The sequence below is a fragment of the Amblyomma mixtum genome, chromosome 4 (assembly GCF_055824585.1).
Source record: "Amblyomma mixtum isolate Tamu chromosome 4, ASM5582458v1, whole genome shotgun sequence".
Classification (NCBI taxonomy): Eukaryota; Metazoa; Arthropoda; class Arachnida; order Ixodida; family Ixodidae; genus Amblyomma; species Amblyomma mixtum.
The window spans coordinates 141,611,523-141,625,996 of record NC_143015.1 but is presented as its reverse complement, the minus strand read 5'-3'; the positions used below and the strand labels follow the sequence as shown (position 1 = coordinate 141,625,996).

Below are 14,474 nucleotides of genomic sequence, written 5' to 3'. Positions count from 1 at the left end.
AAGCGCACAGAGTTTCTTCGCTTTTCTGGCCTACGCACATGGTGGCTGCTACGCCGAACTTGCCGCCAATCTATTAAACTGATTACTAAATCTATCAAATTGAACGGGCGCCAGTTGGTCACTTTAGAGCGCGGTTTCCTGACTGCTACTCTCTACCACTTGGACTCGCGTCCCCTAACAGAGTACAAGGTTCTGGGGCCTTGGACACAACCTTCCACACAAAGGACAGTGGTGAAAGTAGTCCTAAGATGCTTAAAAGACTCTGGGTTGTATTCCCGTCCATAATCTTGAAGTGAAGTTTTTATTGCGAGCCCTCTGTCCCCTTGACATGGTGGTCGATGTACAGCTGAAAAACTCATTTCATTGCCACTCTTTTTTGTTTTTTCACCTTTGTTCCCCTCCCCAAGTGTAGGGTGCCTTTCCGTCTATTTTCCCTCTCTCTCTCTCTCTCTCTCTCTCTCTCTCTTGTGGCACATCACACCGACGGCGGTGCTTTTGAATCCGCAGGAAAACCTCTGCACAAATATTCCTTCCAAACTTTCGATCATAATGACATCAGGGATGTGATTTAGAGTGAGCTAAAGGGGGAGGAGAGATGAATCTTTTAAAGTTGCCGTGCTTGCTTCGATGTAGCTAAATAGAGTAAAACAGTGCCTTCCAGCATACCTAGTGAGCTTTTGCATTCGTGTCACACATGCATGAATGTTTTCTCCGGACACTTTAGTTTTGGACTCTACAGTTGGTATGTTCAGACTTTTTCTTTTGAAGAGTACAAATCGCCAATGTTCGTGGCGGGTGCAATTCAGTGTGGAAGGCTAAAAACTGCCACTCTGCTTGCGGATGACACTCCGTCCCCGCGTCTTGGTGCTGCAGGCTTTTTCCAGCAGTCCGGATCCGACCTCTCAGAAATGCAAGCCGGCAATCACTTGGCCCGCACCACGTCGAGGAGTGCTCTACGCCTGAAACAACGGGCACCGCTCCTCTGCGAAAAACGTGGGTTTCACAAGCAAGCAACCCTTATCTGTATTTCGCGCTCGAGGATCATATTGTGTCTTAAAATATCTAATTATGAGGCCTCCGATGCTCTCTTAGATTATTATCGTTTCCTCTTTTGGGGCTAATTAAAGCAAACGCAAGACCTCCAAATTCATCCATCGGCTCATGGACAGGGATGGTAGGTGAATATGATTTAACTGGTCTTGCTAATATTTCACCTTGAGTTCAAGCAACCAAGCATAAATTTTCTGCCTTCAAGGTGAGCACTTATAATTACTGCGTACAATATTATTTTGTTTTGTAAAGGCTCAAACTTATATTCTGCCTATAGTGGCCGATGTAGAATACATGTGATCGGGATTAGTTACTGCAAATAGGCTGCGCTTTCTTAGTTGGTATTTCTACTCGACGTAGTGCTGCTGCTTTTCGCTGCCCTGCCAACGGCGAAAAGCACCTATTTTTTTTCCTTGAAAGACTAACTTTCATGCGAGCTTTATTTTCAGTTTCCATTTAACGAAACATCAAACTGCCACTGCACGCAGAATTTTTTATCTCCTGCCAGTGTCGATGCCCCTTGATCATTTGGAAGGCGGCCGTAGTAAATTCCAAAATAGGTCTGTCCCAGAGGTGAAAACACACAATTTAGAGGTGCAGACTGGATTCCGCCAAGAATTCGACCTCTGTCTTTATTCGCCTCGTCCAACATATTTTCGTGCTCTCTTTTTTTTTTTCTTCATACAAGTACCTGCAGCGCCCAGGGGCATTATAGCAGGGGAGACCATAACAGTAGACATATACCTAAAATGAGCATGTCACAAATATTGAAAATAAACAATAAGGCACATTTGTCTAAAATAAAAATAGTAACACATCACTGAAATGGCGATCAGAGAAAACAAGTTCTGAAGGGGTGGAAAGCTTCTACGACAGATTGGCCGCCAGGAAAGAGTGAAAATGTTTATTCGTTTTACATTGTTCTATGCTCTTGGGAAGCCTATTCCAATGTGAAGAAGTATGAGGAAAAAAGAATTACGAAACAAATCAGTTCGACATCGCGGTACAAGAACTTTCAAGTTATGATCACGGCGTTCAGAGGTAAAATGTGGAGGTAGAATGTACAAGCTCTTGTTTATTCCCGTGAGATCAGAGTATATCTGGAAAAAAATTTTGCGGTTAGTCTCCGGTGAGCCAGTGTTTTCCACCCAAGGTTTTCTTTAACTAATGTGATGCTACTACCGAAGTTATAGTTGCCAGAAACAAACCTGGCAGCGCGGTTTTGGATGTGTTCAAGTTTTTCCACAAGGTAAGAGCTTTGACGGTTGACGGTCCCATGCCGCACAAGCATACTCGAGTACTGGACGAACATTAGTGACGTATAGCTGTTCTTTTACTTTTGTGGGGGCTTTACGAAAATTTCGTCTCATGAGGTTAAGCGTTCTAGATGACTTTAAGGTTAAATATTCTATGTGTCGGTTCCATTTCAAATTTTCTGAAAAATAGACCCCCTAGATACTTGCAATGTTGAACCTTTTCAAGCGGTAGCCCGTCCAAATTATAATCTGATCTCACGGGAAGACGTTTACGGGAAAATGACACATACTGACATTTAGCGCTGTTTAAAGACAAGCCCCATTTAGTGCACCACCATTAACCAATGGTGCACCACTATTAACCAATACCGAATCGCGCAGCTTCCATTCACACTTAGATTGGACTAAATGGTAAAAAATAGTGACAGGTGGAAAGTGCGAGGCGTAAGACACACGAGAACTATAGGCAGCGGACAGGCTTGGCGAGGGGATGGGTAAACTCTAACAGCCATCGGTTACCCAACGGGATCCTCAAACTGGTAGAAGGTTGGCCCGGCCCATTGTTCAGCCGTACATGATGTAGAGACTAATCCGGGGCCCACCACGCGTAATACTGAAGCATTACTTGAACTGCAACATTTGCCCGCCAATCCTTCGGAGCAGATGGAAGTTCTTTTTCGGCTATTAAAGGACCTCCAGGCACGATCTGTAGAATCCGCTAAGGGCCAGGCCGAGTTGGTTAGCGACGTTAAGGCAATTAAGGTTGGTCAAAAGAACATCGAGACCAAAATTGAGGCAATCCAGACGAGGTTAGACAATCTTGAAGAAAAAACAAAGGTATTAGACCGTCTCGATGATGACATTGCTGGAATTCAAGTGTCAGCACAGGTCCAGACAAATCGGCTCGACTCTTTAAAACTGCGTGTTGACGAACTTGAGGATAGATCTCGACGCAATAATTTAATTTTTCATGGAATCCCTGATTCTCGCGAATCATGGGAACAGTCGGAGTCGAACGTAAGGGCAGCACTAGCCGAAGCAATCGACAGCCTACCTGACACAGCAATAGAACGCGCCCATCGCATAGGTCGCTACACGCCCGATAAGTGTCGCCCAATTGTTGTCAAGTTCGCCAGCACGAAAACAAAAGACAAAGTACTTTCCGCGCGAGCAAAGCTAAAAGAAAATGATGTCTCTATTTCCGAAGATTTTTCGCCCGCCACACGCCATGCCCGAAAAAAACTCATTGAGTACGCTAAAAGCCAGCCCCAACCATGTACTTTCCAGTTAAGATACACTAAACTAGTCATGAATAAAAAACAGTTCGTCTATGACCCGGCAACAGACACCATCAGCGAAAATGCCGCGTACGAACCACGAGATAGCGGCGAGCATGTTGATTGTGAACACGTCCCAAGTTAGGAAAGCGCGAGGGGAAGTGGACAAGACGCGTCCCACGTATCAGTTTTTTTTACTAATATTCGTAGCATCATGAATAAACGCGCTTCCTTAACTTCCGTCTTAGATACTTGCAATACCGATATTTTAGTGCTTACAGAAACGTGGCTGCATTCACAGGTTCAAGATCACGAACTTTTTCAGACCGCTCATCGTTTTTCACTCTATCGTTGTGACCGAACAATGCGACAGGGAGGCGGCGTGCTCTTAGCCATTTCGAAAGATCTTGCATCCCAGTGTATTCATGTATCTACTGACTTAGAAATGGTTTGGGCCATCGTTGAACTAAACCACCAGAAGATAATCATTGGTGTTTGTTACCGCCCCCCAAACCATTCATCTAACTTCGTAAATGAGGTACATGATATCATTAACATCGTTACATGCCGTTATCCCACGTTACCTTTATTTCTGCTTGGCGATTTTAACCTACCAAATATAGTATGGAACACTGGATCTCCAACCTTACAGCCTTTTTCTTCATTAGCCAATGAGTTCTTAGAAATGTGCTCTGTTTTTTCGTTTTCACAACTTGTTACGCAGCCTACAAGAATTATGGAATCTGTCGCAAACACACTGGACCTTGTATTAACAGCGCAACCTGATCTTGTTTCCGACATCACGTACTTACCCGGCTTGAGCGACCATTCGGCCCTTTCATTCAACTTGAATATCTTGCGACCAAAAACCGTTAAAAAATTCAAACCGTTTCGAAATTATGCAAAAGCTAATTTTGAAGCCATTAATACTGAGTTATCAGTCTTCCTTGACGTCTTTCTACAAGACTTTGACTGCCGTAGTGTTCAGTCTAACTGGAATATGTTTTCGTCCAAAATTGCTGAATTAACAAACAAATACATCCCACTTCGCACCCTTGTCTGTAACCATAACGCTCCATGGTACAGCACCTGTCTCAAGCGCTTGTCTAATAAAAAAAAGCGTCTCTACAAATCTGCGAAAGGTTCTGTTAGCATAACACGGTGGACTAAATACAAACTGGCAGCCCATGAGTATTTAACCGCGCTTAAACAAGCAAAGAATAACTTTCTTCATAATACCCTGCCATCAATGCTTAAAACCGACATAAAAAAATTCTGGCGTGTGATTAACCCCAAAGCGGATGACATGATAACCTTGATTGACAGCTCTTCCAATGTTATTCCAGCTAACGAATGTGCGTCTGTACTTAACGAAGTTTTCCTGCGCAACTTTTCTTCAACTACCAATATTACGCCCCAATCTACGCACAACAATGTTCATCCAGCAATGTTTCCCATAACCATTGAAGCAGAAGGCATCGAATCAATAATTTCATCTCTAAAACCATCTTCCGCTCCTGGGCACGATTTAATCAACGCGAAATTTTTGAAAAACACGAGCTGTTATTCTTCCATTTTTCTAACAAAGATATTCCAGCAGTCGCTCGAAAAAAGTTCTTTGCCGGCTGAATGGAAGGTAGGGAAGGTGATCCCACTCCATAAATCAGGTGACAAGCATTGTCCTTTTAACTACCGGCCTATCTCGCTCACTTGCATCCCATGTAAAATTCTAGAACATGTCCTTGCCTCAAATCTAGCTAGCTTTCTCGAATCTAATTCATTTTTCTCACCATCGCAACATGGCTTCCGCAAGACTTATTCATGTGAAACACAACTAGTATCATTCACGCATCAGCTAAACGTCATCCTTGACCGCTGTTCACTTGCCGACTGTATATTTTTAGATTTCTCGAAAGCATTTGATAAAGTATGCCATAACCTTCTAATGTTTAAGTTACATCAACTTAACATTGATCCCAAACTGCTTGCTTGGATCGAATGCTTTCTTTTTAACCGTTCGCAATTTGTTTCTGCTAATGACTCAACCTCGCAGCCAAGTAAAGTACAGTCCGGCGTACCTCAAGGGTCGGTACTTGGTCCTCTACTTTTTTTAATTTACATTAATGATCTACCCTCTTGTGTTTCCTCTAACATTCATTTATTCGCAGATGATTGCGTCATCTACAGGGAAATAATTTGCGACGATGACATATCTTCTCTTCAATCAGACCTTAACGCTATCTGTATTTGGTGCCAATCATGGTCAATGGAATTAAACATCAAAAAATGTAAATTTCTGCGTGTATCAAGAACATCCGGCCAGCTACCTTCCTATTACCTTAATAATGTCCCTCTAGATCCTGTTCCTTCTTACAAATATCTTGGTATCCATATTACTAGCAACCTCACTTGGTCCATTCACACTTCTTACGTAATTAATAATGCTAATCGCATGCTGGGATATCTAGAACGTAATTTCTCTAAGGCACCTTCTTCCCTAAAACTACTTCTATATAAGACACTGGTCCGCTCAAAGCTAGAGTATGCTGCAGCAGTGTGGGATCCCTTTCAACAAAACCTAATTCACTCATTAGAAATGGTCCAGAATAATTCTGCTCGTTTTATAGTATGTAATTATAACCGAACTGCCAGCATCTCTGCAATGAAATTAAATCTCAGCCTGCCATCTTTAGCATCTCGCCGTAAAGCCCTTAGACTCTCACTTTTTCACAAGATATTTTATCATCCTTCACTTCGCCACGAACTGATCTCCCCTCCCCAATACATTTCATCAAGGCTAGATCACAATAACAAAGTCGGAATTCCATTTTGCAAAACCAATGCCATGTTTCAGTCATTTCTTCCGCGCACAGCTGCTGAGTGGAATCACCTTCCTGCATCTACCGCTACCATTACTGACAACCAACGCTTCAAAACAGCATTAGAAAACTTTGTATAAGTAGGAGCATCATCTTTTTTTTTTAATTCTATATTCTTGTTGTTTTTTGTACGAGCGTTTTGTTTGTTTGTTTGTTTTTCACTGTATTGCTGCGCTGTATTTTGTGTATTTTGTGTATTATATACTATTAACCAGCACACCAAGAACCCAACAGCTAATAATGTATAACTAGGAGCAATCATTTTTGTATTACTAATTAGTTTGCTGCACTGTACATTTTTTTTTTCTTAAATATTTGTAACCACTCCCCTCTATAATGCCTCTGGCCCTGAGGGTACACGAAATAAATAAATAAATAAATGTGTAAATTGCTTCGAAAAGAGCATGCGCCTTCGAATCCTGTCACTTTGCAAACTGCCAAGAGGCGTATAAGCGAAACCAGAAATGATATGTGGTATGAAGAGGTTTACAATCCCGAAGCTACACCTGGGCTATGAGGACGCCGGGGGAGGGCTGTGAATTATTTGAGACAACCTTGGGTTCTTTACTCTATAGAGGCTGACATCGCGCAGAAAAAAAGCGCGTAGTTTTTTCTTTAGTTTGTCTCCTCTTCAATGCGGCCACCACGAACGGCAATCGACCCCAAGACCTCGGGACCAGCGGCCGAACGCGATTACTACTGAACCCCCGCAAAGGATAGAGACACAAACTAGGGTTTATTGCAAGAAATAGCCTCAAGCTTTTCGACGGTGAAACAGTCGCCGACTCGTCCAGGCAATGGTTTCATTAAAGGCTCTTTTCCCAAAGGTTTCATTCAAAAGAGAGCCGAGCCCCATGTCAGGAGGAAGCTTGTACTCATTTTAATGCCGGGTGTATCGAAGGCATTGGTGATAAACTCCCGCACCTTCAGCATATGTGGCGGATATTCAAATCAATAGGACCTTGTGTTTGTACAGGGCAATCGCTATGTATTGCTTTATCAGGATTGTGCAGCTCTCACAGAATGGTTACTCTGCATACTTCCTTGCTCGTTTCTGTCCTCCGTTTTGCTCTCCTTGGTAACAAGTTGACCTATTACTGTCGCCCGTATTCGCTATGTGCGCTCATCTCAATCTTTCCCTATTCACCGTCGCAGCCCACGTGATCTGCGACCCGATGCCTGTGTTGTGCACCCTGGGCGCCGACAGCCTTTCCGACTGGATCGTGCTGCCCCCGATCGGCTACTGCTCCATCATCTTCTACGAGGCCCTCGGGTATCAGGAACGCGACATGCTGGGCGCAGACCCCAGCGAACGGCTCTCGAACTTCATGCGGCGCGCCGGCGAGAGGGCGGGGTCGGAGTTCGGCGTCGCCTTCGACTTCGAGTGAGTCCACTGTTCTCATTACACGCTTATTATTATGCATCAACCTGCACGATGGAGCATGCGTCGTGGACCTGATGTCATGCTCATAATCGGCCTCACTGAAACGAGTTGTACAGTCGCACCCGGGCCCGATTATGCACTCTGTACACGAAAGTGTTGTTGCAACTTTAAAGCTCGTTGATAGAACAAGAAAATACAGGAAAACATACCGTAAACAGGTTGGAATATGCAAAACATGCAGAAAAAAAGTATACCACGTGTCGACTTTTTAAAAGCCTTACTTTATAACGGAAGTTTACCGCGGTCTATATATTAGGAGCAGTACCAACGGTGGACAATAATAGTACTGGTAGTCGAGGTGTCAGCAGTGGTGGCAAGTCTTAGTAGTAGAAGTGCTGAAAGTGGTTTGTTAGTGGTAGTGTACATAGTAGTAGTAGTAGTGCTAGTACAAATGATATCGATATAGTCTTAGTCGTGGTTGCAGCAGTCAGTAGTAGTGCAGGTTCACCGCCAATAGCAGTAATATTTGTTATTTCATTTGTTCCATGCCATAAAAGAAAATTGAATTGCTGCCCTTCCTACATCTCATCAATGTGATCTGACTATTAAGAATTAGGAGGCGCCTATTTCGCCTCAGGGCACCGTGACTGTGACATGCTTGGTCAAGGGATGAAGTCTTATGCTTTGTGGCCCCAAAAATGCGAACTACATGGGCATGAAGGTTTCGGGAAAAGGTTGTAAAACCATGACTGAGACTTCAATCTTGACAAGGGTCAAAACCAGCAGAACTTGTTTTTACCTGCTTCTCTAGCTGTCTCCTAATGATGCTTAGTCCCGCTGTATGCTTGCTAGCCATGTGGACAGCTATGTTCTTAAGGCGGCCGCCCTGATAAGGCTGTAGTCCTGGGTTTCGCCTCTGCACCTAGAGATTTCTTTGGAATCCATGTGGCTTATGTCAGGCCCATGTTAACCATTATATACTGTGAAATTCATTGCAGTGTGAAAGATCCCTTCCAGTGTGCGAAAATGGCATAAAGAGTTACGATTCGCACAAATGTACGCAAGACAGACGAAACGCTCTTTTTTTTCCAACCAATAGAGCACCTTGCTCTTGAGAATTCCTCCTAGTGCCTAATGCCACCGTGTGCTTAGCGCCACAGTGTACTTTGTGCCTCTGGACACTTCACAGAACTTAGAGGTCGGACCGCCCTTGGGCGGCTAAGATAAATGAGATGATAAATCTATGCGAAAATGAACCCCACAGAAGCCTCTGTACGGTTCACCTTACTCATCGCCCACTGCTTTTCTTAGTGGCGCCGTGCGTCTTGCGCGTCTTATTCACCTGTGTAGATACGCCAAGGTCGCCGAAGCTGTGCTGTCAGGTGCGAACGGAACGGAAGCGCTTGCCCCATTCCACGAACAGGGGATTTTCCACTTCGGCGTGCTAAACGCCGACACGTCCCAGTCTTCCGCAGAGGAGAACATCAAGGCCACCCTGGATCTCTTCAACGTTAGTATACTCAGCACTTTCCCGCTCCTACCTACCTTCCTGCCTCAGTACGATAGCACATGTACGGTAACGCGAGCAACTCGTTTGACCAATGGTATGCAGATGTCAGTAGTTATGGTCGCCGTTTCAGTGGATACCCGGGCTGCACGCTAAGCCTCGCATGTGGGGTAAGACTAGAAAAACTGCGAAAATGTTTCCTGACGATGGCATAAGGCGTCATAAGCGACATATGCAGTCGCCGCACGGAAAAACGCGGAAAAGAACAAAGAACGGTGAAGAGTGAATAACGCTAATTTTTTTCAGCCTTAGCGCACCCTTGTTTTTTTTTATTTTCTTTGCTTGCAGTAAAACTTGGGTAAGATCTACTAACAGGCAATGCTGTAAAACATGACGTCTACTGAAATGTCACCTAAGGCCCAGTTGACGGAAGGAAAGAGATCCGGAAAGCCTTATTATTAGTTTTTAGGTATTTCGGTTGTCAATTTCCGGTCAGTAGCGCTACCTAGGAGTCGGGAGGCAGGTAGAAGAAGAAAAGAATAGAGAAACTGAGAAGGGGCCATGAACGAGAACAACTTCGACAGAACTCCGTGTGGTTGGGTTTGGAATTAAAGTTGTGAAATACTTACACCTAAACAATGTGCCCTAATGAGTTGTCGTGCTGAGATGCAAAAGTTCAGTAGGAGTTCACCAGCTAGAGCAGCTGCAAGACCCAATTGGACTCCCGGAACGGGTTGGCTGAGCACTGATTTTTGTTCCAGTAAAAAGTTTTCATCCTCATTATGATCCGATTGGTTTGATGCATTATAAGTGATGTGAACAACCACCTTCTGTTTCCCTGCGCAGTTCGGTATTTCTTGCCCCACCGTTACCTGCCAATCGTTTTGCGCGGCTTCACCGGGAATTCACCCTACACTCACGCTCAAATATCTACAACACAACATCGGTACCATGGACGTTATTTAAAGCCAAGATACTGTGTTTACTCGTGCATAGGTCGACTTCTGAATGTGAATTTCAAAATCATATCCAAACTCGACGGTCCACCAATACATTATTCACAGCAAGGCCAAGCTCAAACACGTACACAAACTCGGAAACTCGGAAGTCGAAGAGTAGGGGCAATGGCGCCGCTCAGGAAAGTCGTGCGTTCTGGCCGCTTTCGAGCCTTCAAAAGCTAAAAGCAGTTGCTGCCGCCAATATTGCGCGATGGTTTTATGCGCCAGTTCTCAACAGCGCCGTTCAAGAGGTTCTCATATTACGATGATATTCAGATAAGAAAGGAGACCAACAGCACCATCACCACATCTCCCGCTCAGGCAATTTTATCGACGTCTGTACTCAAACGTTGAGACCAATTCTTAGTAAATGGAGTATTGAACAGAAAACCCCGGTAACAAACTGACAGTAAACTCTCAGACATCTGGCCATCCAGTGGAAAGTCGAAGAAATAACCATAGCAGTACTGCTCCTTCCCCCTGATAAGCGGAAAAAATCAATGCACTGCAGTGGGCGTCGTTGTGGTGTTTATGATGGTAATAATAGCTGGATTTTGGTGTTGTTGTGTAATACGCCAACGATGCTGGTAATTACCCATGGGTAAACTACCCTGAGCAGCCATTGTTGTAGTTCAAATTAAGAGTTAAAACAAAAAAGGTGCTTAGTAAAATATTAGAGAATACTGGAGTGAAATGTCAGTAAACAGGTTCCAATAGGAGCATCAAATAGAGGTACCGTAATAGCAGACGTGAAATGCCAGGACAGTGTTCATACTGTTCTCCGGCGGCCGCTTTCTGATTAAAGCGAGGTAAATGTTAAGCGCGAATGGGTGGACTAAAAAAAGTTATTTTAGCTCGCATCTTGTCTACATATAAGCCACAGTCGTTCGTACAGAGCCATTTCACTACCGCAAAAGAAAATGTGCGTGAAGTCACTTCTTAACCCCGCTGTGGCTTAGCTGCTTTGGCATTGTGTTGCTGATTCGGAGGTCGCGGGTTCGATCCCGGATCCGGTGGCCATACTTCATTAGAGACTAACAACAAAACGAAACACCCGCTTACTGTGCAATTCCAGCGCGCGTTAAAATCCGGATCCCTTCGCTACGGAGTCCCTCGTAGCTCGAGTTGCTTCGGGACGTCAAAATCCCACAATAAACTAATTTTCTTAAAATGCTGTCGCGTGGGTGAGTCAGTAGTGCGGCAAAAGGGAGGCAGCTGATTGCTCTCAAACAAAACTCTTTATTGGGCGATATTGTTCCCACAAAAAGAAACTCGGCGGCGGCTACAGCGGGAAGTGAGCTTGGCAATCAACGAAGACTTTATTGACCGCCGCTCTCGCTCGCACTCAATTTAGGTCACAAAAAATTGGCTGTGGTTTAGCTCTGGTTAAACCCGGAGGATTTCGAAAGCGACATCTGCGCGTAGCCATATATTGTTGCGTGAGCTACATTGCCCACAGTCTCGCCGTTTCGCGTGCTCTTGCACGACCATACTGCGCATGCGCGAGGAGAAAGTGACGTCACTACGCACAGCTGGCGTTCCGGCGGCCCCGGCACGCCAGTTGAGCGCCGCTACTATGCATTAGAGAGGAGGGAGAGAGAGGCGATGGCATGGAGGAAGGAAAAAGAGAGGAGAGGCCCTTTCCACACAACACCATGGGAGAAAAATGTGGAGGAAATCACGTGGTTTTTTTCGCGATCGGGAGGCCACCTAGTCCGGGCAGCTTAGCAACGGCGTCGTAGTTTCTGCTTGCAAGCCGAGCGGTAGCAGACGACCGCGGCGTAGCAGTTGCGGTGCGGCGTACTTTTCTCAACTGCTCGAGTTTGGTTTTGATCGTGCTCACAAGCTTACGTTGGCGCCGTTCACTCATATCTCAGGCGGAATTCGCTGCAAAACTCTCGTTGTTGCGTGCACTGATTTCAACGTGCTCGACCACGATCGCACGGGCATTTCGTCAACTGCGTCACTGCTCGGAGCCGTCGGGAGACCGCCGCTGCTTACTGAGGAGCACTCGCGCTGTTCGTTTACCAGTGATTCAATACGCCGTGCGCTAGAGAGGTCGTCGGCGTATTGCGCGGACGTTTCGCGTCCTGTGCGTGCAGTGTGCGTGTGCCATTCGCGCTCCCGTTTCCATCGGCAGTGAAACCTCGTTGCTATTAGGCGTGCTCTTGCAACGCTCTAGTGATCGTCACTGGTGTTAGTGTAACTATTTTCGTTTTTCGCGATTGCGCTTGTGTGAGCAGCGGGGGCCATGACATCGGTGGAGGGCGATATTTTAAAGGAAGCCGCTGCGCTCGCTTTGCATGCTTGCACGCCCCTGTTATACGCCGCCGGTAAAAATGAAAAGAAAGAGACCCTGCGCTTAAACAATACCTTAGAGATTTTTTTTCTTTAATAAAGGCGAAGGGTTAGTTTTGTTCACTGCAATATCTACATAAAGATACGAATGCACACAGGATGCCGAGAACTTCATTTGTAAAAAAACATTTATTTTCTCACAAAAAACAACTCGCACGAAAAAACGTGGCTATTTACAATATTTTCACATCATATACAACAACACAAGAGCTTCTGCTCTATAGGCACCCTGCGCATCTAACTCCCGCGCGACGCGCGCGCCACTGCCGGCGGCGCGCGCGTCCCTGTCAGGAAGGCGGGGGCAGCCTCACAGCTCTCGCTGTGTTGCACGCGCCGTCGTGAAGCAGTTGTGCGCCTCCTTCCCGAGCTCAAAATGGCACATAACAACAGCAGGACACATAGCTGTGTTGCAGGATGCAATAATACATATAGAAATTCGCCTCGGACAAGGTTTTATGGATTTCCAACGCGACATTGGGAGACGGCCCACCCTTCGCGACGGACAACATGCGCGCGCGGTTTCTGGTCAAACATTGGTCAAACCCATGCGGAAGACGCTTACTTGACTCATGCATTACCTCCTAGACAGGTTTTTGACTCATGGCAAATTCAGCAGACTCGGAGGAATGCTAATGGTCTGGGAACCCTTCCCTTTTCTTGCACCCACGATTTTCGGCCATTGACCTGGCTGTCAACAATATGTGGGCTCAAAAAGGCACGCCGAAACTCGCCCGCAGTCACACCAGAGGAAGAAGCCCAAATTTTGCGCTGCAAAGAATCGTTTACCTTAGTTTCAGCTATGCGCGGAATCCTTGCTCGCTTCCACTGCGCCTTGTCGTCGAGCGTCTTTTTCGACAGTAAAGGCACGTTTTCAGGGGCAACGGCAACATGCTCCTGATAAATCTTTGCCTCCACGTTTGAACGACTGGATGATAATTTTGTACAATAATCATAAATCCTAATGTCGAAGAATCAGGGCACTTGTACTAAATGCGTAGAAATTAAACAAACCTTGCAATGAAATTCTGCTTTTTGAGCACAAGCTTTCTGCAAGAATCCTGCATGAAATAGCCAGGATACTCCTTTTTTGCAGAATCCCAGTCAAAAAGCTTTGTTTTCCGCAGGAGTTTCAGTGCGCCCAGGCGCATCGCCGCAGCTCGCATTCCCTTCTGCTTGCAAAACATCGTTCATTTAGTCCGAGACAGGACGCTATGTGTGCGCGCGGCTATGTACATAGAGTTTACATCTTTTGTGTTTGTGCGCAGTGGCCGCTCGCGCGCACTTATTTTCGGACAATGTTTGGACATTAGCGCGCGAGCGGCGCGAACTTGATTACTTTTGTATTTTGTAAATAGTGTACAAAGCTCTCCCCTATCCTTTCTAGCTGTCGCTCCCGTCTATACTTTTCCTCACTATCCTCTCCCTTTCCCTTTCATTTCCGCCGGCTGCAGCTCGGGTGCTTAAGATATTAGATACCAATTGCCGCGGCTGGCAACACTGTTTTGCTTCACTTTTTTTTTTTTAAATAAACCACTACCACCACCACATTTCATATCACCAAAATACTGACGCACGTGTTGTAGCGATAATGGCCTGGCAGTTGCTGAAAAAAGAGAAAATATGAGTGGCAGATTACGCAATTGGCACATCATTTCAAGGCGTAATTTGGACAGGGTATTCCACATCGAACACCGGAGGTGCGACAAACGAGAATGTTATGAAGTCAGGTTTGCGCCGTTCGCTCAGAAACTGCAGTTTTCTAATT

At 45.4% G+C, this 14,474-nt stretch overlaps 1 protein-coding gene across 1 annotated transcript in view; it reads left to right on the top strand.

Annotated features, from left to right (window-relative positions):
• LOC149348504 (uncharacterized) overlaps window positions 1-14,474 on the top strand; it is a 28,300-nt gene that overhangs the window by 5,204 nt on the left and 8,622 nt on the right. Inside the window, exons 5-7 of the mRNA XM_089541778.1 lie at window positions 874-993; window positions 7,618-7,846; window positions 9,197-9,356. Coding sequence (XP_089397904.1) covers window positions 874-993; window positions 7,618-7,846; window positions 9,197-9,356 — 509 coding nt within the window. The remainder of the gene's footprint in view (window positions 1-873; window positions 994-7,617; window positions 7,847-9,196; window positions 9,357-14,474) is intronic.